Here is a 25,955-nt window from a genome sequence, read left to right on the forward strand (position 1 = left end):
CTCCCCCCGCGCGCGGCCGTTGGGCGCCGCCGCCGCCAGCGCCTCAGTCGGGCGGCGGGAGCGAGCGCGGCGGGGCCGCTCCGTGGCTGCAGCGGGAGGAGGAGGAGGAGGAAGGAGAGGAGGGAGGGAGGGAGGGAGGGGGAGCGCGGGGCGCGTCTCCCCGCATCCCGCTTCGCCCTCAGCCTCCGCCTGGGCCCGGGCGGTGCCGGAGCGGGGGCGCGCACGGCTCGGCGGCGCTCCTCTGGGGCTCGGCGGCGGGCGGGCGGCCGGGCGCGATGTCGGGCTGAGCGGCCGCGAGCCCGGGGCTGTGGGTGTGGGTGTGGGTGTGTGTGGGGGGTGTTGGGACCGTCCCCTCGGCCGTCCCGCCCCGCCGCCGCCGCCGCGCTGCGCCCATGGTGATTGTGCATCGCGGCGCGGAGCCGGGGCAGCGCTCCGACCTGCCGCCGCCGGGCCGCGCCGCGCCGGGCCGCCCAGGTGGGTCCGCGGCGAGGCCGCGCCCCGCAGCACCGGGGGGTGGGTGTGGGGGGTGTGGGGGGGCTCCGCTGCGCGCCCCCCGGCTGCCAGGCGCGGGTCGGGGCCGGGGTGCGCCCGGAGCGGGGTCCCCGCGCCGCTTTTGTTGTCTGCGGGTGGGAGCGGCGGCTGGGGGGGCACCCCCCGAGCGTGCGGTGTGTGGGGTGTGGGGGTGTGGGGGTGTGGGGCAGCGCCTGGGGAGCGCCCCGGGGGTGCCGAGCTGCAGCGCGCTCTGCGGCGGATGGGGATGCGGAGTGCTGCTCGGGGGAGGCACGGGGCAGTGCGAGTGTTTGGGGTTGCAGCGGGGGCTCGCCGTGCGTTCGCCCCTAGGCACGGATTCACCTTTCCTCTAAGCACGCGCTCCTCAGTGAATGAACAAACTGCTGGAGCTTCTCTTGGTGGTGGTGTGTTTCCCTCTTCCCCCCCCCCCCCCCCCCCCCCCCTAAAATGTGTTTCTGTGGTAGTGTATTTCTGGAAAATATCTGAAGTTGCACGTTTCACCTGATTGGCTCATCGGATCCCTTTTTGGTTCTGCTTGCTGCCTTGTGTAGTGCCTTTTCTTCCAGTTCAGTTTATTCCATTCGGTACCTTTGTATGTGTGCCTGTGCCTGATAGGGGTGTTTCTTTTTCCTCCCTAGGTGTCGGTGTCTTCAGGCTCCTTTAGGGGTTTAGTTCTGAGGAAGTAGAGGCGCAGGGATTGAATTTATTTCTCGTACAAAACTACAGCTCCACGCCAGTGTTCTCTTCCCTTCATCCCATCCCTCCTCTCCCACAGGGAACTTTAGTTTGGTAATTACCTTAATGGTCGTTCACTCCCCTCTCCCCCTTCAGAAATCTGCCCTGGTCCTTGAGGCATCAGGTAGACACTGCCAGTCCCAGGTACAGGGGAGCGTTCCCATCCCTGTTCCGTGCATGCTTTGGGAGCTTCAGTAGCACCCTTCCCTCCGCCTGAGTGCGGTGCAGAGGAGGCATCCAGAGGACCTGCTCGCCCTCCCTCCCCAAGCAGTAGTAGGGATCCTGGAGAAGGGGTACCTGCCGCCACACGTGACGCCCTCACCCAGCCAGGACCCAAGCAGCGCTTGGCACGCCGAAGGAAGCACCTCTTGGGCACCTTCATCATCTTCCGCTCCTCCGACCCCAAATTTCTGGTAAGCCTCTTCGGCCCATTCATTCATACAGTGCATGTGTCCCTTCCCCCACTCCAGGCGCTGGGAGAAGCGTGCACAGAGACCCAGCGTAGGGTGGGGGCAGGGAGGAGGGAAAACGGGCTGCAGGCACGGATCGGATCGGATCGGGAAGGAGAGGGGTGTTTTGTGCCACGCTGCGGGGGAACCTGCACAGAGGCGGAAGACCCCCTCTGAAGGAAAGCAGCTGATGTTGGAGGAAACGTGCGCTTTATTGGCACGGCCGTGCACACACGTACGCGCCATGCAGAGTGGAGGGGGATGCAAAAGCTGCGAGCCAGTTGTAGACAAAAAATACCCAGACGGAAGTCGGATAGCTGATGTTGGCTGGTGTTGACCAGCTGATGTTGCCTTGTGTTTCTGAGGGGGAAGGGGGTGGATTATTCCCTGGGGATCAGGAGCTGGGGTGTGTGAATTAGGAATGTTATCACCTACTTGCAAGCATGAACATACATGAGGGAAGGCTGGGGGTGTGGATGCCAGCGTTTTACAGGCAATTGTGCCTGGAAGGATTGCTGCTAGCATCTTTAACATCACTCCATGCAAAGGTGGGGAAGAGCAGATGAAAGCCATCGCAGGGAGTGCAGTTGCAGGGGTGGGGGTTGTACTGGGAATGAATGGGAAAGATTAGTATCTTTCTATATCCTCTGACTCTTGCAGTCTACAGATCTCACATGGAGAAGGACGTGAAAAGCAAGCTGTGCTTTCAGAGAGGTGTGCTTGGGGTTTACCTGCTTGCAGTGACTTTAAATTCTGTGCTGCATGTGTAGAGGGCGGATGATAATGCAGCAGCACTGGACAGATTGCACTGCAGCTGCTCAACATATTATATAAAATGCATTTAAACACATATTTTAATTTTAAGATTTTTCGGTTTTTTAAAATTTGTTCTTTCCAAAGATTCTCAAGCAGTTATGTGACAGCTTGATGAAAACAAGTCTCTGGTAGACAAGAGAGGAATTTTTCTTCAGGTTGTCCTTACGCATCACCATAGAGCAGCAGTGTCAGGAATGAGTTGATTTATGTTGGGCTTATTTTTCTCAAGCAATTTTAGAAGTGGTTTAAGATGTCATTTTTTTTTTTAAATGTCAGTATATTTCACCTTGGGTTATATTCATCCATGAATGAATTCATCCATAAATCTTAAGGTTTTCTTTAGATAATCATCATTCTGGAATCTCATGGGGAACAGAATTAATTGTTCTTTATGCTTGAAAGAGCTGTTTCCAGACCTGCTCTTCTTACGGCATAGGAAAGTCATATTTCTGGGGTGTTTCAGATACTGCCCTGTTCTCGCTAGGGTGACACAGAGACTTCCACGGCAAGGATATGATGGATCATATGCTGGGTCATATGCTGCACAAACCTCAGCTAACTGCTTAACCAATCTGATACCTAACATTGCCATTATGATTCTGCCTTGAGGTATCTCCCTTGTTATAACTCATGAGTATCTGACAAATGGCTTTTAGGTCTTCAGTATCTTGAGGTGTGGCCTCCAAACCAGCATTCTAGAAGCTGCTGTAATGGTAGAGAAAGTGTTCTCTGGAAGTACATATGCAGTTTCAAGCCTTAGCTAATTTAAGATAAAAATGAGAGCAAAATACCGTTTTCCATATTGAATAACATTGTTCTGGGGAAAAAAAAAAGTATTAAGGGACATGCATTAATGATAAATGTAGAAGTGCAGTGTTATTCATAGTGAGATGACTGCTCGGAGTTAAATTTTTCCTAGTTCTCCATTTCCCATGGCAATCGTGGCTGTCAGTCTCTTTGCTCTTTCCTTCTCACTTCCCTGAGATTTTTATTATCATGATCTGAGCTGTAGGGATTAAGCATGCCTAGAGGTATGCTAAAACTAAGATTATGTTGTACCTCTCTATTAACTGCTAAAATCCATGTAGCTATGTTACCAGTACAGTGTTGTAACTGAAGCCGAAAGTCTGAGCTAAGGACTAAAAAGAGGTGGTTCTGGGAGGGGCTGCTGATAGTAATTGTTCCAATAACTTGTTTCCCAGATTGCAGCAGACTCCCATTGCCTACAGTGCACGGGATCACAAGTTAGGCAGTTGAGATAGCTAGATCACATTGATTCCTAATGCTGCAAAACATCTAGAGTCCCATTTGAAATTCCCATTGGGAAGAAACAACCTAGTCTTGTTTTAATGTACAAAATGCACTGAGTAGTTGCATTTTGAATGGAAGGGATATGGAACAATCTTTTCGTGTACTAGATACCTTTAGTGTCACTCATTTATCAATAATGCATAAATGAATTATTATATCCTAATAATCAGTTCCTTCTTTCAACTTAGGGGAAAATGCCTTACGATCAAAAAGAAGTAGCTAGTCCGTTTTTTCTCCTGGTGTTTGGTGTTGAAGACAGAACACGGAGTAAATGGACTAGGGAGGCCAATCTTTCTTTTGTGGAAGAATGTCCTTAAAGCTCTTCTATGTGAAGAGAGCTTCAAAATTCCCCTTCAAGGGAAAAAGGATGGTCTGCAGATTTCCAGATCTCTCTGGACAGCTGATGTGATTGGCTAAATCCCCTCTTATGCCAGTAAAACATATTCTTGTATGATGTAAAGTAGAAAAGTAGCACAGTGACTGCTTTTGTTACAACAGCTGCTAAAGGTGTATTGCAGAAGGAATGCAGGAAGAAATAGATTTGCATGTGATGGGGAAGGGAGGAATCTGCTATGTGAATGCCAAAACGAACCTAGGTTAAGCAATACAGGGATGCCACAGCTGAAAGTTCAGGTTCCATCAACTTTCTTCATAAATTGAGAAGTTCCACACGGCATCTCTCTGAAGTAGATGCAGCAGTGATTTCTTGGCTAGTCTGGTACACAGTTTGATTTCTGTTACGAAACTTTGATGCCACCCTTTTACCTCCCCCATTCTGTTTTATGCAGCTAAGTCTATATATTTTTTTCCTTGTTGCTTTTTGTTTTGTAAATCCATTAGTTATCGAAAGACTCTACTTAAATTGACTGTAGTAACCTTGAGGAAGAACTGCATTTGAACTGTTTGTCTTGAAGGCTTCTACTCATCTGTTCTTCCCCATATATATATGTTGTAATAGATGTTCACATGGATTAGGAAATATTTAATGCACACCCAGCATTGTCTCAGGCTATGTCTTTTAAATTGAAATGGGTGGAGTTGGTTTTCAGGGAAAAATTCTGGAAATCCAACTTGAGAGCTTGATATTCTTGTGCATCTGATTGCAAGGCAAGCTTTCCTCCTACAAACCATTTTCTTGAGAATGTGGGAGGGATTGTTAAGATGTTTGGGTTAATAGGGTAAATTGCAGGTTTTGTGTTCCGTGAGACTCCTTACATGATCAAAATAGAGATTATAAGGAGAGGCTGAATTTGGTAAGTCGATTCTGTTTTTAGGAACATAATGTTAGGTTGATGGGAATATTTCTTTTGGTTGAAGAAAATTGGTATTGCTTAGGAGGTCAAGGACCCTATAGTATGGATTACTCATTTATGCCCCTGCCACCGATTTAAAGCTTGATCCAAAGTGAGTTCCTTAATCTCCAGACCTAAGGTTGCAACCTGCCTATGTTATGGTGAGATGTGAGCCTTAGTATATACATGTATAAATCTTTCAAGTTTTCTCCAAAATGGACAAGCTATTATGAGGCAGATGAATACCTGTACAAGGTGTTTTTGATATGGTTGGTGGTTTAATATGGTAGTTGAGTTGGAGTGCTCTAGCTCCTTACAAAATAGAAGAGAATTATATATATATATATCCTTTATATGTAAAAAGAAAACATATATATACTTCTTTTCTTTTTTCTTCAACTCTTTGCCGATTTTTAAGCAAGGAAGTGCTGAAATGGCAATCAGAGGAGGTGATGCCATAATTTTTACCGATTTAAAGGGTTAGAAGTGGGGCCATGTAGAAAAGAGATGTAAGAAAAATGGGAGCAGATCTCTGTTGGCAAAGAAATCACGTTAGTAGCAAGCAAAAATGGGCGGAAGGTTGCAGTACGGAACATGCATGCTCCTTTGTACCAGTGTTAGAACCAGTACCAAGAAAAAAATAATGAACAAACAAAAAAGCTCACAACAAAACAAACAAAAAACAGCCTGAAGATTTATAATGGCTTCTGATTTTTTTTTTTAAATCATGACAAAGTCTGTCTAGTATATTTTTATGTTCTATATGTTCTATATATATATATTTTTTTTTTTTTTTTAAATTAGCTATGCTATCCTGCTTGATAAAGTTGCTTTTCAAAAGAGAAACGGTAGGTGGGGCTGTTTGGTCTCCCCAGTGATGCATGCAAATAGCAGAAATAAAGATAAATTGACAAGAAGCCTTCTGAACTGTGCTGTAACAGTGCCATTTCTGAAACATATAGCTTGTCCCAATTCTTACCTGAGGGTGTTGCCCCAGAAAGTTTTCTGTACACTACTGCACTGAGAAATCCATTGTTGAGAAAACCAAAAGTGGGGCAGGATCTGACAGTTGTCAGCACTTGCATGCCCAGGTCTCATCTTGCCCTTTTCACTTTCAGCTGCTTTGAAGGAGAAAGGGACTGTTGATGCAAATGATATTTTTACAGTCTACCCCTTTTCATACCCGTTTTCCTGCAAGGAGCAAACGCTCATTATCCCGTTGTTCTTGATCCAGCATCTTGCCTGCTGTCAGGGGCTGGTCTGCATCTGTGATTGCCTTTCCCTAGCTTCTACTTTCAGTCTGTTACTGTGAAAAAACTTTAGTCCTCGGCTTTATTGTTTCTTCTAATTTACCAAAGGAATGGAAAAGTAGTCACGGAGTCTTTAGGGTTTGCTTGTTGCCACTATGGTTCTTAGTACCAGGAATAAAAGTGGCCACCTAAAATGTTATCTTTCTGTTGTTTAAGAAATAGCTTTACTAGTCGCAAAAACATGCTTCTCAATTAAAAAAAAAATAAAAAAAAACCAGCTTGTTATAAGGGTTGCTTCAACACAGTCCTTCTGCCTTAATACCTACTGCAGAAATTTGAGCCCAGAACAGCAAACACACACACACACACACACAAAAGTGAAAATTCTTTGGAATATCAAATGAAGGCAGTTGTATACCTGCAGTCTTGTCTGTGCTTGTATCTTCTGATACCGTGTCCTGTCTTTAAGACTATCAGGCAAAATGACTGTGCCTATCTGAGAGTTCACCTCTGTTTAAAAATCACGTAAGTATATGTGAACATGTGAAAACAATGATTTTTACCTCTTTGTTTTAATAGGAAGATTTAAAATATGTGACAGAAAACAGCCATGGTTTTCTACAGAATTCTTTTTCCTTACACCATGCTGCTTCCTGCTTTTGTTGAAAAAATATGCAAACAAGTGTATTTTTCTAGTCCATTAATGTATCTGTGATTGTTTTACAGCTTTTGAAATATTTTAGTGTATAGTCAAAGACAGTCGAAGTCCTCTGTGTTCAAATCAAGAGGAACACTACCTTGCTTTTATCACTTCTAATATCATTGAAATTCTCTAATGTGAAGTGTTCTTTATGTCTTTGGTGTTGAATTCATTAATGTTGTTTATATAATATAAAGGTTATTTTTCTTTTTGGAGCAAGGAAGAGGGCTAACACTCAGATTTAAGCCTTGATTTTGCTTTAGGTTACATGTATTGATGTTTAGTAATAACATTATGTTGATGCTCCTTGTTCCATCAGCTTTCCAGCGTTGTTATTCATAATACTAGATTTATTTCACAGTACTTGTGAAATATGTGTAAGAGTGACTCAGTCTTGAAATACTACTATAGAAAATTCTGTTTTAATGCATTTCATCCTTTTTTGTCTGGGCTTTCTAACAGAAAGAATCTGGTTGTCACCTTTTGTCTATATGGTGGAAAGGGAATCCACCTGTTTATAGGGTATAAGGTCTATCACAGGTGTTTTAGCAGTACCTAGGACAGCAGCGGAATTATTTACAACTGTAAGGAATTATCCCAAATGTTAAGCTGAATTTCTGTCCTTCAGAGATGGCCATTCAAGACGTTTTCAGTCTTTGGTATGCCTGTTGGTACTGTCAGGAAAGGGGGATGGTATTACTGCTACCAGTAGTTAGGTCAAATGTATACTTCCTGTGGATGAAACTAGGATAAGAGCCAAGACCTGAATTTAGCATTTGGTAGATAGCCATTGAATGTAAATGGATTTATTTCTTTTGCTACTTCTGTTACAGATTAGGCATAGACATTGCTTCCCCACTTGGAGGTTGCAAGTTACACTCCATTGAAAAGGACTGACAGAGGGAGTGGGACTCGGGACAGTGGGGAACATGAAGATAAAAGCCTTTGTACTCTAACAGAGTCTCATCTTCTCCACCAGCTAGAGAATTTCCATTGGAAAGAAACCTTGAAGGTTGCAAGACAAGTCCAAGATGTGCAGTTCAGTTGCTCCCAGGCTGTGGTTCTTAACAGACCGTCGCATCAGAGAAGACTACCCTCAGCAGGAGATCTTGAGAGCCTTGAAGGCCAAGTGCTGTGAAGAGGAGCTAGATTTTCGGGCCTTGCTGATGGATGAAGTGGTCCTGACCATTGAGGATGGAAATCTTGGTGAGGATGAGATAATGCTGGGAAAGTGCTGAAAGGGTCCGTGTAAAAAGATTATAAAATGAAGCGTGTATACTTTTTGATAATGAATTCCATGTGTGCCAGACTGATATATTTAGATATATCATCTAAATCATGTACATGTACATGATACCATATGCTTTAGCATTTATTATGATAATCAAATCTAATTATTAACTTTGTCAATTTCTGTTAGAAATGCTTTTGTCTTTCCTTTGTAGTACAGACAGTAGGGTTGCTTTAGTTTGTTGATTCCAGGATAAGGACTATAGGACCTCTGAATTAAGTCAAAATTACTGAGTTTCAGCGTTACACGGATCCTTCAAGTTCATATATCATATTTTAAAAGTTTTAGGGGACTTTTTTCTTCTTTTTATGTGATGGCTCCAAGATATCAAACACATTTGAACTGAAATAAAAGGAATTTTCAGTGAACAGTACAAGCTATTAGGGAGGTAGAGGTAATAATGTGACATCAGTAAAGCATGCTGCTGTACAGTTGGGTATTTATAAAGAAAAGAAAGGGACTGACATATAAAGTATGCACATCAGAATAATTTGAACAATGACTACAACTTAAGGTGTTTTAAACTAAATTGTAACATTTCTGTTCTGTTTCCTGATTAGCTTTTTTTTTGGTGGTGATTAAAAATGAAAAGACATTAAGGTGAGTTAGAAGTGTTAAGTAAAACAATGCTGCACATAGTAAGTTTATGTACAGGAAGAATACCACCAGTCAATCTTTTTAACACTATTATAATGCTTTTATAATGATTTTTAGAAGTTTTTTAGTTTGGATTTCCTAAAGGAAAGAGACTGCAATTGTTTTGCATGTGTACCTCTTCCATTCCTCTTCCCAATGTATCACTCAAAAAAATATCATTGGAGATCCAGGAAGGAATTACATTCCTGCGAGTTGTGTTTGAATAATTTCTGTGTAGGAAGAAGATACACAGGTACCCACAGCCTGAAGAAGAGGCTGCCATGTTAGCTAATGCTGTGTTTCTTATTGAGGAATCTATATAGGAGGGAAAGCTTAAAACTGTCTCTGGGGATAAGCTTTGGTCAGTGTTTGTTTACCATATTATAACATGAATCAATCAAGGATAAAATGGAAATGAGTGGGAAAATGAGTGTTTACTACTAGAAAATGAGTGTCTACTACTAGCCACGATTCTTCTACTACTAAACATTTCTACTGCTAAATTTTCATTTTGTTATTTTTTTTTGTTAATTTGTATTGTTAGTTTTTATTTATTTTTTTATTCTGAGACGTCAGAGATTTTTTAATCAGAGACTTGAAATTCTGCAGGATGTCTTCAAGTCAGAGAAACTTCTTGTCAGAAAATCTGAACATCTTTTTGCCTTGAGTATGCAGTAATCTGGACAGTATGTTCTGCTAAGGCAGCCAACCAGAACTGTGGCTGCAGTCTCTGAGATTCATAATTTTCCCTTCAGGTTTTCAGTACTGTTTTTATTTCATGGTGATGTTTTCTTTCCTGTCTTCTGCCTGTATTTGGAGTATTAGTTATGGTAAGCATGAACTGTGGTCCTTTCTGTTCTCTTCCATTTAATGCTGAAAGAAGAAAAGATATAAAGTATGCAAACTGGAGAACTAATACCAAGAAATGTATAGTATAAGAATGAGAAAAAATAAGGAAATAACTTGAAAGAAAAAGCAGAAAAAGGAAATTTGTTTTCATATGAATTCATTTAAAACTGTGTTAAGTAGCTAACCTTTGCAAAAGAGCAAGTTTAAACGCTCTTGTTTTTTATATCAGACAGTTCTTTCTTCTGGAAAGAGATGAAAAATCGTGCCCCTTAGTTTTCATTTTTCTTTTTCCCAGTGCTTGTCCACATGTATTGGGAGAGATTTCTGGTTGAGGGTACATATAAAAGTTATGTGCTGCATATTCTTCATTAAAGTGCTCAGTTGGCCTAGGAAAAAAGGTGTCCTGGAACAAAATTCAGTAGTTAATGCATTCTGTACCCTTTCTGTAACCTGCTGTTGTGTGAGGGGTCCAGACTGAGTAAAATTTTGTACGACATAGAGGGCTTCATCAAGAGTCTGAATATTCAGTGGACAATACCTGTTTTCGCCTCCACATTTATTGTTTTTGTTGAAAGCTTCGCAATACACGTCTCAAACTCTGAGGTTAATACATCATATGGAGGAAGTAGTAGGCTTTCACATACTCAAACTTGTGATTTGGTCTTTTTTTTTTAATTCTTTAAGATCTAGGTAATTTCTTAATTGTTAAGAGAAAGTCAACTTGACTTTGTAAAGTTAACAATTGAAGGAAGCTATTTAAAACTTTGGAATGTGGCATTCTTGTACATGATATAATCAGTGATACTTCTGTGTGGTCTTGATGGCTGTCAGAAACATGGATGAAGAGCTCAGAGACCAAAAAATCAGCATAGTACATGAAGAAGCTTGATGTCGTTTGCCTTACAGAGGGAAAGTGGAAAAGACAATTAACTTATGAGGAGTTAAGCAGGACACGTACTGAGGCTGAAAACTGGCCCTTTTATTAATTATGTTGTATGCTTTGATGGTAGAGCATGCTGATGTAAATATCACTGAAGCCCAGAGCCAAAGACAGATCTTAAAATTTGAGCAAAACTATGACTCTTTCAAAATCTGTATGTCAGAGAATGGTAAGAGTTACCATGTACCATGCCAAAGGGAGAGAGCGAGCTAGGGTTATTTCAGTAAGTGGTCACAGCAGTAGCAACTGGGTCACAACTCTTCTGTATTGCAGGGTTGGATGGGAAGTGTGGCTGGATCTGCAGGTAAGCCAACAGCCAGCGTGGGTCCAGTAGGCCCTGCTGGTGCCTTTTCTTCTACAGCCAAAACCGGGGATGACCCAGCATCCCTAGCATCTTCCTGCCCCAGCATTACTGGCTATGTGATGAACCTGTATCAGGGTTTCTCTGAGTCTGCTGGAGAATTGTGTGCAGCTCAATATCTGTATGATAGGTGCCTGAATGCAGCATGAGTCCAAAAGTGATTGGAAATGCAAATTAAGAAATGTAGACTTAATTTTTCCTTTAGGTTTAGAAGGGAACGCTTAACTATTACCAAAACAGGTTAAGTGTGCATAGACATGAGTTCAACAAATAGTTTTTGAAAGTGACTATGGCTTATTCCCCATCTTAGTAAGTGCAGAATAAATAAATGGAAAATTCCAGATGCATAAAACAATGGTTCTTCAGTGTGCTGAACCTGCTGAGGTGGTTACTGAATCAGAAATGTACAATACGGGCACATGGGAAAGGACAGAGATACATGTTTGGGCAGAAATGTAGGGTAATGTTGCAACTGTTTTGATTTAAGGTGGCTCAGACTATGGTGCAGCCATAGCCTAAGATTCTTAAGAGAGAAATTCTAGAAGCTAAACCAGTCTAATAATAATTTGCTACTGAATGGAGCAGCCCTGCTCCTCTTCTGCTTTTCCAGCCTTGTTGGTGCTGCTTGCTGTGTTATAAGGGCTTTATTTATCTTTGGGCTTGCTTTCATGCTGTAGCTAAGCTAATCTAACCCAAAAAAGATTGATCAAATTCTCTGTTCTTTTGCAGGATCTGGCAATTGTATGATCCAAGTGGGCTAATTTAATGGAACACTAACTTTGTCCAAATATTTAACAATTTTCTGTTGGGATAGCTTGGTGCATCAAATCGTTTTGTGGTTACGCAATTGCAACCTCTAGTAGAAGAGAGCAGGGGAGAAGGTGGCTGCTCTTTTGGGCAATGGCTTGTATCGAGGTGGATATAGTTATAGATTCAAAGCATAATTTAAAACTGGAATTTTCTTCTGGACAGGAAATTCGATAGTATCAGCAACAGGTTTCTTTTGTTTGCTTGCTTGGTGTGTTCCTGTGAAGCGTATGCTGTTTGCTGCTATAAGGAAAGCACTGGATTCCTAAATTAAATGGCTGATAGTTTAGTCTGGCAATTTCTATATTCATTTGAAACAAATAGCAGATAATTTAGCAAATTTAGCATGACGTTTTCATCTGAAGTCTTAACAGTGAGTGCTGTTAAAATGTCTAATTTTTAAGTATGTATCTGTTTGCTAGCCTAATGATATGACCGGCTTGGAGAATTTGAAACTAGACAGATTAAAGCTTGTGAACAGGTGCACAAAGCCTAAAGGAAGTCAGAATTTTGAGAGTTAGTCAGCAGGAGACGAAATGTAATTGATCGATTGTCTCCTTTTTCTGAATAGAGCACTCTTTCTGACCTGTCTGTAGGGCTTAGCAGAAATCTTCCTCACAGATTACACACCTTAACTGTAGAGATATGGAATTTAAGAGCTGTTGGTTGATGAAGGACTGCCTACGTAACTTTGGATCTTTCATTCATTAAAATCTATACAACAGTGTCTTCACTGAAATACTCTGCTAGCAGAATAGCAGAACTAGCAGAATTTTGAGATCACTGAACCAATAACATATCAATTCCTTTATTGTAGGTATTTGGAATCTCTCTTTTTTCTGTTACTCTCCTGTGAAGGAAATTAGTTTTGAGGAAAGTTGCTTTTGTGAACTTCTAAATATTAAAGGTGCTGGGCTGAGTTGAATTGGAGAGTCCTATAGCATCAAACAAAGTGTGAACCTTTCTTAAGAGCTTCTTGACATTTCTTTGGGGACGTAAAAGCAAGTGATCAAGATGCAATAGTCATCTGTGCTTAGGCAATAATGCTTTGTGCATGATCAGGTCTTTTCTGTAGTCAGGTGTATGACATCAGGGAAGTGATTTCATTGTCATTCTTTTTTTTTCAGAGGAAATATTTAGAAGATTCATTCCTCTAACTTGGTAAAGATTGCTGGTATGATGGTTTGGGTTTCCTGTGTGGGCCTGAAATCTGCAGTGCTAGTCAACTATGTAGTTTGTCTTTAATCTCGCAAAATCTATTTTTGCATATGATCTGTCCTTCATTTCTAATTTGGTCTAAACAAGTAATGAACAGTTCTGGTCTTTTTCTTTTTTCTCACACTGGATTAGATGGCATTGAAAATAAACATGGAGAAGTATTATAAGTATATTTGAAGTATAAAGTAAAGAAATACTTAAGTATAAAGTATAGAAGGCTGAAGGAAAAAGGGTAAGGCTATTAAGTAACTGTTTTCAGTGTAATGGTTAGAAAAGCATTCAGCTATATCCGTGTTAAAAGAGAGCTTTTACATCTACAGAATGGTATTTACATCAAAGTCAAGATTCTTAATATTTACGAATCATCTTTAAGTCACCTTGAAGACTATTTTCTGACATACAGTCACCTCTTCTTCCTGCTGATTGTTTCAGCAGTCCCCTGGCACTTGTCTGTCCAGCAGTGCACCTTACTCTAAGAGCTTTTCCTGCAGTGTGTAGCAAATGGCTCTGGGAGTGACAGAGCAGAGGCAAGTGGCCTTGGCAAGGTGCCTTGTTGAACACTGCAGAGTTGGCCCGTTTCCTGCTACTAACAACAGCCAGAGCAGCCATTTCTTCCACTGCAGTCTTGAAAAATTGGTTTGTAACTCAATAGTGAGAGGTGGAGAGCAAACTGCATTGTGTGCAAAGGACTGGAAAGGGGTTAGAAATTATGTGAATTTTGTGTTGGTGGAAGTGTTGTGCTCAGAACCACTTGAGACCGTCTCTCAGAACCACTTGAGACTTTCACTGCGGAAATGTGTGCCTTGCCATTCTAATTGATGTTAAACATTATAACAAGCACTGCTAGCAGACAACCATGGACTGTGTAGAAGGTATTCTGGAATGGTGGCCCTGTTTAGAGGCAGACGAATATGTTACATTATTTAATATTGGGATGGTCACAGCCAGACACATCCCTGATAGAAGAAACAGCAAATCAAACATCTGCTTTATTGTCTTAGAAACATAGTTTAGCAACAGTGCATTTCAGCTGCAGTGTGTTTTGGGAAGAATAGTTGCTTTCTTTCAAAACTGTCACTCCAAACACAACTTTCTAATGGTGCATTTGCGAAGACAGGATTTATGGTCTGTGAGCCTAGATATCCTTGCAGTTTTCTTCTTTACTTTCAGGGATTTCTGTACTTAAAAGAATGATCTCTTGTTATATCAAGCTGATACTAAAGAACAAAGGCTAAAAATGAATTTGATCTTTTTAGAATTGTTCAGTTTTTTTCACTTAATGTCAGTAGGTCATCTGTGGTGGATCAGGGCTCAGCCCAAAATTACCTTTGCAAGGTAGAGAGGTAGGAACATTTCTGCACAGAAAGGTATTACTATGGCCATTTCAGCAGGCAGTTTTAAGGACTTTTTGTTTGTACGTGTTCCAGAATGGTCAGTCAGGAAAATCAGACTTTTAGGGCACATCATTTTGAACATACATGCATGTCGTCATATCTGAAAATGTCAGAAACATTGCCAGATTCTGGATTGTTGTAAGAATTCTCAGAAATGGCCATCTGGGGGAAAATAATGTCAAAAAGATGAAAGAAAGAAGAAGGAGGTTTTTCCATACATCATAGCCAAGGGATGAAAATTAGCCTCATGTGTCATAACACAGTCTTTATCAAGAGTATGGCTGGGGGTTTCCCTCACATTTTTCCAACTGTTCCTGTTCTAGTGGGAATTAATCCAGATGCATCTATGAATAAAATGTGGATTTTTTTTTCCTTCTTTCAATTAAGTTTTACTAGTGACTAATTTGGCTTCCAAATGGTAGGAATACATTTGAATGAAAAGAGGGGGAGAGAATTTTGCTTCTTCTAAGATCAAGTAAAAGGTAATCCAATGGAATACTTGAAGGCTTAACGTGAAGGAAGTTTCTTCTTTCTCTGTTTCTTCCCATACCTAAATACATGATGTTGGATGGTAGAGGCAGAAGTATTGGAGAACAAGATATACCCAGTACTGGCATAGTGGAAAAAGGAGTATCAGATGAGGCAGACTAGTAGTTTTGGCAAGGGTGAGGTAAAAAGACTAAACAGGCCTGTTTCCTCTTCTGTGTTTTTAGCTGAGAAGGTGGGTGGATTGCACTGAGACAGTAAATAAGGTGGATTATTTTATTTATGGTCATAGCATAATGCAGAATCACAGAATTTCTAGGTTGGAAGAGACCTCAAGATCATCGAGTCCAACCTCTGACCTAACACTAACAGTCCCCACTAAACCATATCCCTAAGCTCTACATCTAAACGTCTTTTAAAGACTTCCACGGATGGTGACTCCACCACTTCCCTGGGCAGCCTGTTCCAATGCCTAACAACCCTTTCAGTAAAGAAGTTCTTCCTAATATCCAACCAAAAACTCCCTTGGCACAACTTTAGCCCATTCCCCCTTGTCCTGTCACCAGGCACGTGGGAGAATAGACCAACCCCCACCTCGCTACAGCCTCCTTTAAGGTATCTGTAAAGAGCAATAAGGTCACCCCTGAGCCTCCTTTTCTCCAGGCTGAACAAGCCCAGCTCCCTCAGCCGCTCCTCGTAGGACTTGTTCTCCACGTCACTGAAATAATAAGCTCAAAATCCATGCTATCAAACCCTGTTTCTTGGCAGTTTCTATCTAAAGAAGAATTAGATCTACATGTAGCACATATGTAGGTGAATATGTAGTGGTCAGAAGATCAGAAAATATCTCTCCTGAATTCTGAGAACTTGATTTGAAAGTGTCCTCAAGGTATTTGACTGTTGTTTTGTTGCAGTGGTACTGTGGAACTTCTCGGGGAGATTTCCTTTTAATTTATGTATTTGCAATATTGTTGCAGAAGAGGAAGATGGTTTTTACAAGTTGTGTAAATGTTCCATTTTGTTCTGGTTATAAACTGTTTATTGGTTGAGAATTAGTTTAGGGGTAGAAATGTAGAAGACAGCTGTTAAATCAAAATGCAGACATGATTTTTGTTTCATGTCTCTATGATAAGCTCACCATCACAATGTTCTGTGATTCTATGTTGCATGCCCCAGTCACTGGGAAGGGATAAATGTGTTTAAGCTAGCCCAAGTCAGTTGCTCTCTTCAAATTTCTTTTTAATTAGTTGTTCTGTTTTTACACTGTAGGTTGGGCTGAGCTCTCTGTATGCTACCATGTGCTGGTCTGCTGACTCAATTAGACATTCACACTCGACTATCTCCTGGTGAAAAGTTTGCTCAACCAAGTCATCTGAGAGTCAGCTGATCCCTGTAACTGTTACAACTCTTCATCTTAAACCCTTTCTTTATTGTAAGATAAGGTCAGCTTTCCTTACAACAGGTCTGGGCAATCACTCCCTACATTCTTCAAAGAGCTTCATGGGCATGTTGCCCTTTGTTGCCCTTACCCATCTCCTCTGAGCCTTCTGAGGAGATTATTGATCCATTATGGGGAAGGGAAGAGCTAGCAGGATAGAGAATTTGCAGTCTGGGGCATTTGCCTGCAGGTGAGAGACTTTTGTTAAGTGCTCTAGGTGACCCTGCTTGAGCAGGGGTATTGGACTAGATGAGCTTTGGAGGTCCCTTCCAGCCTCAACCATTCTGTGATTCTACCTCAGATGAGGGTAACAATGGAATATCAGTGTGTTTTCTCCAAGGTTTAGTAGGAATTTAGTAGACATTTGCATTATATAATACAGAACGTATTGACACGAACAGAGAGAGACCAACTTAAGAATACCGTGTAGCCTAGTGGCTCTGTCAGTATTTGGGTAAAGTCTTCAATATCCAAATAGCCGTCCATGAACGAAGAGGTACTTGCAGTATCTCCACTACTACCAAATGGAAATTGTGAAAAGTGCCAACCCAGTTCACAACCTTTGTGAACCCAGTGTGAAAAGTCAAGCTGCTTCTGAATTTCTTTTTATGTTTCAGGTACTACTGTGAAGGTCTTGAATTAATCCTATTGCTTTCCCCTATACCTAATAAAAAATACTTAATTTTACATTTAGCTTTCAAAGCTTCTTGGAATACTCAATTGAGAATCATCTGAGAATTTAGTTTTTGAAGGGAATCTTTACTTGGGTATATTACAACAAATTAGATTTGGTACTGAAGGGAATTATGGCCTTCAGTGTTTTTGTTAGTTTGTTTTTGCTGTATTGGGAACATTTGTTCAAATAGTATTTTTATAAAGTGAAAATGCCATATTTGATGGTGGAACAAAAATGTGTATGTTGTTTCAGTATAGACAAGTCTGACAGTAGTAGTAGTTTATTTGTGGAGACTGAGATAACTTTTTTTTTTTTCAGTTTAAATGCTATGAAACACTATAATTGTTTTACTTAGTAGTCTCCGAGTAATTTTTATCTGAAAACCTCAGGGCTTTTTAAAAAAACAGATGAAATCCTCAGTAATATTCTTATAGAATGAGTGCAATGGTTTGCCATGTGAACCGATGTACAAACAATATATGGGACAGTTAAAAGGCTTGTCTAAGTCACTACAGTTAAGTAGAAGACTTATCTACCCCTGTGACTAGGTTACTAGCTGCTTGCTTCTATATACTAAGGCCACTGTTTCTAACTTAATTTACTGTTTTTTTTTTTTTGTTTGTTTTCATGTCTGAATGAGTCACCACCTAACTGTTGCAATTGCTGGTTTAGTGACATGCTTACTTCTGAAAGTCAGAGGATTTATTGAAAAATATAATTTCAGACTGACACTCAAAATAGTAAATGGATGAAATATCCTAACATGTAATGCCTTATTCCCTGCTTTCCAATAAGAAGAGCACATTCCTTCATCTCTTATGCATGGAATAAAGCAAAAATGTTTTCATCTATTGGCCAAGCAGGTAACACTGACACAAAACTGGTACTTTGCTTAGTCTGGGCCAGGATATCTTGCATTTAACTACTGATTCTGTTTGTAAGCAACATACTCTATCAATGACACATTGTATAAGGTGATCTTTTGACATTGTGGATGGGTCTGCCTATCTTAACATTACAAGTGGCCCAACTTTCCGTGTAAGATAGATTTTTATTGTTTATTACTCGCATCCCCCTCCTTCCCTCCTCCACCTTGGAATATTTTTTTGAAGACAGTTTTGGAAATTTTTAGCAAAATAATTCAGTTGATGGAGAGCACTTCAGACAACAACAACAATAAAAATCTTTTTCTCTAAATCTGTAATGATGTTTTTGGAAGAACTAGCTTGGAATAGAAACTTAGTTTGGCCAAAGTGGCTATTACTTGTTATATGTATGAAAGTAGATGTAAATTTGTCCCTAAATATTACTTTTTCAAAAACAGTCTGCTAAGCATCTTAAAGAGGCTCATTAAGCTTCACAGCTAAAACTTCTGAAACATACCACTGTATTAGGCAAAGAAGGGACTTCTCGTGGTGTGGCCTTGTCTGCAACAGGATGGGCTACAATTTAAAATGGAGATTTTCTTCCATGTTCATTATACCTCCTCTCATGGATACAAAGACCTCATTGGGGTAAATTGCACCATTCATATCTAGCAGGGACAAAAAGAGTGAAATTGGTCTGGGACTGGGGACTTCTGTGTCAGTGGGGAAGAATCTGCTGAGGAGGCAGTGTGCTTTCCGAAAATGTTCGGACAAGAAACAAGGTAACAGGAAGGCATACAGTGAAACTCTTGCTAAATTAGACATCAAGAAGGAAATTGGAGCTGCAAACTGGTGAGAGCATAGGTTGTGAGTTGAGACCTCTCTGCGAAGAGATGCAAACTGAACAAAGAGCCTCAGAGAGAAAAAAGGTTGGAGGCAAGGCAGGAAAATGGGTGTCAAGGGTGGTATTCAAAATTGCAGGCAAAGAAGCTATTTGACAGTAGGAGAAACTGAAATTTGGAAGTGAGCTGGATAAATAAGGAAAACATAGTAAATGTGGGACAGTAAGGGAATGGAAGCCCAGAGGTTATGTCCAGGGAGATGAATCCTAGAGGGAGAATGGAGAGTGATAAACTGGGGGCAGAATAAGCTGCATGCGGTAGTTGCTCACTTCCAAAACCTGGAATGGAATCAAAGCTTCCAGAAGTTTTCTCTCCTGCAGAGAACATCCCTCTTCAAGCTGCTATCACAGATACTTGCTGACAGTAGAGTCCATTCAGCTTAGGTGCTGGTCCTCATGGAGGCTCCTGACCCCGTGCTGCTGACACTTAGTTCTGTCAGCTCGTGTCAAAGATCTGTATAGGAGACGAAACTGTTGTAACCCTTGTGCCCTATTCCACCACAGCATCATACACGTGTTATTTAGATGCTAAGTGTTTAAATTTGCTTTTGATCCTCTACAAATGTAAAATTAAAATACTAATAAGAGTGGCAACACGAAAGACCCCCAATTTAGAGCTTCAAAAACAAGTTTGCATTTTTGTGTCCTTTCTTGTATATTTGTTTTTGGATACATTTTAAATCATTTGATCACATGCTACTTTTTCATTAGCCTCTTAAGTGTACAGGGTGGTTCTACTCTGGGAACATAAATTGTGGCATAGCGAAGAAGAGGGCAGCTTGTAGGAGGCTTTCTTTTTTTGTTATAGGAACTGGTGACAATTGAAGTAGAACATTGCTGGAAGACAAGTATGGTGATTTAAATTGGACTGTTCATACACTGCCTGTAATTGCACGTTTTTCCATTTTCTGAGTTCCCAAACTTTGATTACTAAGATAAGCTTTGTGAAAAGTGCTGAATACTTGCATACACAAACAAAATAAATCAGAGCGGCACTGGAAACTGAGAAATCATGGTCTCTCAAATGTAGCATCCAAAATTACTTCTTTACCTCTTATCTCTGTGTTTCTCATGCCTTTATAGGAAATCAGTAGAACACTCACTGGTTTCCTGTGGTGCCAACAAAATAAATTAAGATTGTGAAGCACTCAGATGTTACTGTGATAAGCGGAATAGAGAAGACTTATGAAAAAATTAATAACTGTGTGTTTTAACACATCAATCCATGGACTAACTAAACGAAAATACAGTGCTGAGTAGTTGCTTGTTAAGTGAGTGCTGTACCTCCTGTGTACTGCATGAGATAGATGCTGTGGGGAAAAAATAATATTTGTTCATGTAATTGAAGATTATGTGAATAGGCCAGCAGATCAATGTTACGGGCATACCCTTCGGCGTGGCTTTTTCTAACCTTTATGTGCTTGACTTTGCAGCTTTAATAGTTTTCTTTTAATGTAGTTTTTTAGTGTAATATTGTATGCATACATTTTTTGTAATTGATGCATGTGCTATACATACAGACCAGCTGGATGCATCAATGCTGTTTACCAGCAAGGCTTTGGAAAAAAAAAAACAGTAGTGATGTAGTTAAAACCTTTTATTTGTGTAATCCCATATCTTGTCGTTGAATAATGGCCACAGATTTATTTATATTCAAAAACGTGTCTGTCATTGAGGCTGAGGAATTCTTTCACCTGGAGAGGCTGTGCTTGTACCTTGTTCTCTCTCGTACTTATTTTATGAATTTGTAAGTTGGTTAGTCACCATTGCTACTGTACTTCTCAACTGCTTTGGAAAATGGCTTGTTCTGTTACTGGAGTTCTTTTTGTTTGAGTCCTTTAGACAGCACGTCTTTCAGCGCGCTCAAATGTTTCATGTTTTACGAGGTGCCATGGAGGTCCTATTTCATGATAAAGAACATCTATCTTCAGTTAAGCACATATATCTGTATGTCTGTGTGTTTATATATATAATCATACGTATATGTGTATACAAACATATATATGTACACATTACTTCTGCATATCAACTTGAAGTATTGGACCTTCTGTTCCTGAATGAATAACAGACCCACAGATGAGCTGCAATCTTAGTTCTGTGGCCAGGCAGGATGCTGTGCTGTAAGTGGAGAAATTTTAATATGCAGCAGCAAGAGAACACCAGTACGTATGAGTGAATCTGGCATGGCAGAGTCAGTCAGTTGTTATGGTCTTGAAATAAATTTTTTAGGAGTTCAGAATTTTCGGCAAGAAACACACGTATCTTTTAGCTCAGAAAGGATTGCTGAAAGAAAACTGCCATTTTTTAGCTTTTTGGCTTTCATTCCTATAGCATGCCCTTTCCTCCTCAGTGAAGAAGGTCTTTATTAATAACAAAAGAGTCCAAGTCAGGTTCTCTTGCTAGTGATACTGAGTGTCCCTGTTTCCCTGACTCAGGTGTTATTTATAAATGTCAAGTATACTGGGATTAAAATTTTAACTGTCCTTTGCCTGGGTTGCCATCCATCTATTGCCGTCTTGGCTAATTCCTAGTGAGACAGACTTTTGGTACTTGCACCTTAAAAAATCATGAAAGGGTTGGAATAGCTCTTACGTGTTCCACAAAACCAGGCTTGAGCTCAGCTCAGAACCTAATGGTGACTAACATTTGTGCCACTGACAACCTCTTGCATCTGCACCTGTATGTAAAGGAGTTTATTGTTGGATGACTACTTGCACTAGGAGGATGGAATAGTGGTGAGAAATGTTTTTTTTTCCTTATTAGCTTAACAATGAAAATTTTACATTTCTTTTTTTTTTTTTTTTCCCTTTGTTTGATTTTCAGACAGGGTTTGCCTGTACCCATGTACTGAATTTCTTCTTAAATAGCATTCCAGATTTCACTGTCATCAGGGAATCAGGCCGTGCCTCTTCTTTCCTGCCCAACCGTCAGACCTGTGGAGGGAGGCACTTTCCACTTTCATCTTGGAGAACTTTCCTCTTATTTTTTTAATGACTATATTAACTTGTCTAATTATCTTGAAAGAAAGGACATTTCCCATTGTACCCACAAATCTCGTCTGAGCTGTGAAAGAGTGCATTGTGGACTATATGTCCTACTCTTGCAGCCACATAAGAAGCCGGGCATACCGTAGGAGAATGCTAAACTATAGAACAGGTTAGATTGAAAGGGGCCTGTGAAAATCATCTGGACCAACCTTCTGCTGAAAGCAGGGCCAATTTGAAAGCTAGATCCAGGTTTGAAGTTAGATTAGATTGCTTGGGCCATATCCAGACAGCTTTTAAATACCTCCAAGAACAATGACTCCACAGCCCGTCTGGGCAATCAGCTCCAATGTTTGACTGCCCTCACAGAGGAAAAAAATAAAAAGTAATACACAGTCAAAATTGTGTGTGTAAGTTGTATGCATTACTAATTTTTGACTAGCTCATTGCTCGCTGCAGAGCAAAGCTGTGTGTATGTGATCTGCTCCTTTGTGTGGAGTAGAAACCCTCCTCCTCACTTTCACAGCCTTTCTGCAAGAGCCTTTATCAGTTCACCACAGCACTCCAGACATGCAAACTATTCAACCATGTTTCTGTGTTTACTAGTGAGATCATGTTCAGCTTCTCATCAGCCAGCACTCCCAAGTTGATCTCAATCCATTCAATCCATTCTCCACTCAGCCTGTATTTGTGAATGAAGAACGGACTGAGAGCAGCCATGAGAAGAACCTAGGGGTGTTGGTTGATAAGAAACACAACATCTGCTTGCAGGCCAGAAAGCCAACCATATCCTGGGCTGCATCAAAACAAGCATAGCTAGCAGGTCAAGGGACGTGGTTCTCCCCTCTTCTTTGTTCTTGTGAGAGCTCACCTGGAGTACTGCGTTCAGCTGTGGGGCCTCCAATATAAGGAGAACTTGTAGAGCAGGTCCAGAGGAGGGCCGTGAGAATGATCATAGGGCTGGAACACCTATGAAGGCAGGCTGAGGGAGTTGGGAGCCTGGAGAAGAGAAGGCTCCATGGAGACCATATAGCAGTCTTCCAGTACCTAAAGGGGCCTACAAGGAAGCTGGAGAGGGACTCTTGTCAGGGAGTGTAGTGATAGACCAAGGTGTAGCCATTTTAAACTAAAAAGGAGTAGATTGAGAGTAGATACTAGGAATACTTCACTCAGAGTGGTGAGGCACTGGCACAGGTTGCCCAGAGAAGCTGTGGATGCCCCATCCCTGGAGGTGCTCAGGGCCAGGTTGGATGAGGTCCTGGACAACCTGATCTAATGGGTGGTGTCCCTGCTTATGGCAGGGGAGTTGAAACTAGATGATCTTTAAGGTCCCTTCCAACCCAAACCATTCTATGGTTCTGTGATTCTATTCATCATACCTTTTCCACTGCATGTGGCCTTCCTGTTCCTCCTTTTTGTTCCTCCACACGGCATGACTGCATGAACAAATACTTAAGGTAGGCTTCCACTCTCACGGCTTTCACAGGGAAAGTGAGAGCCTCACTAATCGTGCTGTCAGGGGTATTCCTCTGCTGCCCTGTATCTCTGCTTCTTTTCAGACTGGTCACCGTCCCCCAGTGACCCTGACTTATATCCCTCCTCATTCACAACAAACCTGTTGAAAAAGATAACCCTAGCTCTACTTGGTCAGAGGGATTCTGTCTCTCTTCAGCAGTCCCCATTCTTCAGAAAGTATCTTGTGATGATAAAAGCCAAAGCCTTGCTTGTGGCAACAGCTGTGAAATGAGATGTTGATAGGGAATAGGTTTCTTCTCCTGCCCAAGCCTTTCCTCTTACGGACCGGATGGAGGAGTACAGTACCTGGTTCTTGTACTCTTCTTCACTCTGGCCCCTTGAGCTTGGAGCAGCTTTTGATACTTTCTGGTTTTCCTTTGGTAGTGTCACCAGTGCACACGTAAATGAGCAGAAAGGTACAGCAGCCCAAAGGCTGCACTAATCTCAGGAATTTATTCACAGCGTTGCAGATGGAAGCCCTTTGCAGAGTTTGGTCTGCTGAAAGGAGTCTGTACCCTTTGTCACCTGTTGTTGCCTCTGGGTTGTGCTACGTCAGTCAGGTTTAGCTGTATTTGCTGCCATTCCTGGCAGAACTTGTTCCTCCTCACCTGTTACCGAGAGGGACCTTCAGGTCTGTTTCCAGTCTCTTGCAAGTCTGTTGGAGTCTTCTTCAGGCACTATACCACTGCAGATGCACACAAACCAGTTACCATTTGCATGAAGGGTTCAGACAAGCTTCCCCAGAGAGCTGCCAATGAGTAGGGGTTACTGGGTGGAGTCATGATAGGCAGAAAGGTAGAGAGAAGTTGCTTAATGACTGGAGGTTTTTGAGATATTCATATCTTGCTTCCTCTTCGTTTTCTGTCAGTCTTCCCAGGATCATTCTGGCCTAAGACTGGTTCAATGTGCGTTCCTCCTTACCCCCTTGGGATGAAGGGTGAGGCAGGATTCTGAGAGCACATGCCCTTTGTGGATGCTGTGAGGTGAATTAAGGTCTGTGGCTTCAAATGATAAAGGCACTGTATGTCTAAACTGCATGCCTCAATGCTTGCACTTGTTCATTATGGTAGAATGAGTCCAGCAGCTGGGCTTTTGTCACAGTTTTCTGCAAATGTTTCTTACCTGGCACAGTGGGAGCCACTGGAGAATGTACTATTGGCTCAGGACAGGAGAGCAAAGGGAACAATTGGAGAAAGCAATCTGGTTGACAGACTTGTTTTTGTGAAGTTGGAAGCTGGCCTAGCATAGTGACCATAGAGCTATGAAGAAAAGCACAAAGAAGAAAACCTCACTACATACAATTCTGCAGCCTATAAATGGCAGGATCTTAACAATTTAAGCTGTTCAGATGACTGCTGTTGTTCCTGTGACCCAGCCTTGTCTGTTGCACTGACTTTTGGGTTGATCAGATGCTGTAGTGAAGCTGGTTCATTATGCAGTGGCATAACCTGCAGAAGTCTGATTCAACAAAAGAACAGGATTGCTTTTTTGCTAGTGTAGGAAGCTTTTCTGCTTGCCAGCATATGCAGCGAGTGCTAGGGAGTGGTTAGTACTACATGCCCCAACAGGATTGCATGTGACTGGAGAGTAAAACTGCTACAGCAACAGTTTAGAGTGACTTAAATTGTCTTAGAACCACGATATCGTGTAACTGCTCTGTCCAGCATCCTTTTCACACGGGAATTTCTAGAAAGATGTTAATTTCTCCCCTTTTCTTGCTTGGGTCCAAGGTACATAATGTGAAATTAACCATTTTCTTCTAAGAATTATTAATCTTTTCAAATTATTAGAGGCAGAGTTTAGGAGTAACTACTTTAGTAGTTTAGGAGTAATGTAAATTATGATTCTGTTACTGAGAATGGATCCAAAGTGGCATTTGGAAATGAGATTTATCTCATTGTGTTGCTGTAAAATGGAGGAACTTGAAGAAAATGTAATCTGCAAATACTTAAAGGAGATTCTTAGAGGAATCTATGCAAGGTGTAGATAAATGAGCAACAGAGACTTGTAATACCAGCTGCTTGTTGGAAAAAAAAAAAAAAAAAGCTTCAGTTTCCCATTTCTGACACTAATTTGTTCATGATGAGATCAGCAGCCCCTCACTGATGTTTCTTTAAGTTAGGCAGATGCTTATTTCCAAATAAGACAAAGTTTTTGAACTTGTAGTTCGGATAAAATGTAGATAATGATATTCCTGAATTTGTAGGGATTGCTAAACTCAGGGCTACATTTACAGTCCAAAGATTAGTGTTAAGATAGCCTGATCTCTTAACTGTGTTGACTTCAAGGTTGAAACAAGCTGGCAGTGGGGGATGTCCCTTCTGCTTGCTGTAATCTGCTGCCTCTGAGTTCAATACTACCACTGCTTGATTTCACTTGTTTGACTGATCTGGTTGGAAGGACTGTATGTTTGTGTCTTTCTGAAGAATGCTTTCTTTTAAGGTGGTTATAGTCTATGTGGATTATTTTAATTAAGGAACATAATAAGATAATGTCTAATTAATTAACACGTTTTTGGTCCTAGGTGGAA

General features: G+C 41.3%; 1 protein-coding gene across 1 annotated transcript in view; it reads left to right on the forward strand.

Moving 5' to 3' along the window:
• Positions 1-313: 313 nt before the first annotated feature.
• The window catches only part of RIMKLB (ribosomal modification protein rimK like family member B), a 49,666-nt gene continuing 24,024 nt past the window's right edge, over positions 314-25,955 (forward strand). Inside the window, exons 1-3 of the mRNA XM_082751697.1 lie at positions 314-474; positions 1,149-1,658; positions 8,043-8,269. Coding sequence (XP_082607823.1) covers positions 8,095-8,269 — 175 coding nt within the window. The 5' untranslated portion in view covers positions 314-474; positions 1,149-1,658; positions 8,043-8,094. The remainder of the gene's footprint in view (positions 475-1,148; positions 1,659-8,042; positions 8,270-25,955) is intronic.

Source organism: Aythya marila (assembly GCF_965140915.1).
Source record: "Aythya marila genome assembly, chromosome: 1".
In the NCBI taxonomy this organism is placed as follows: Eukaryota; Metazoa; Chordata; class Aves; order Anseriformes; family Anatidae; genus Aythya; species Aythya marila.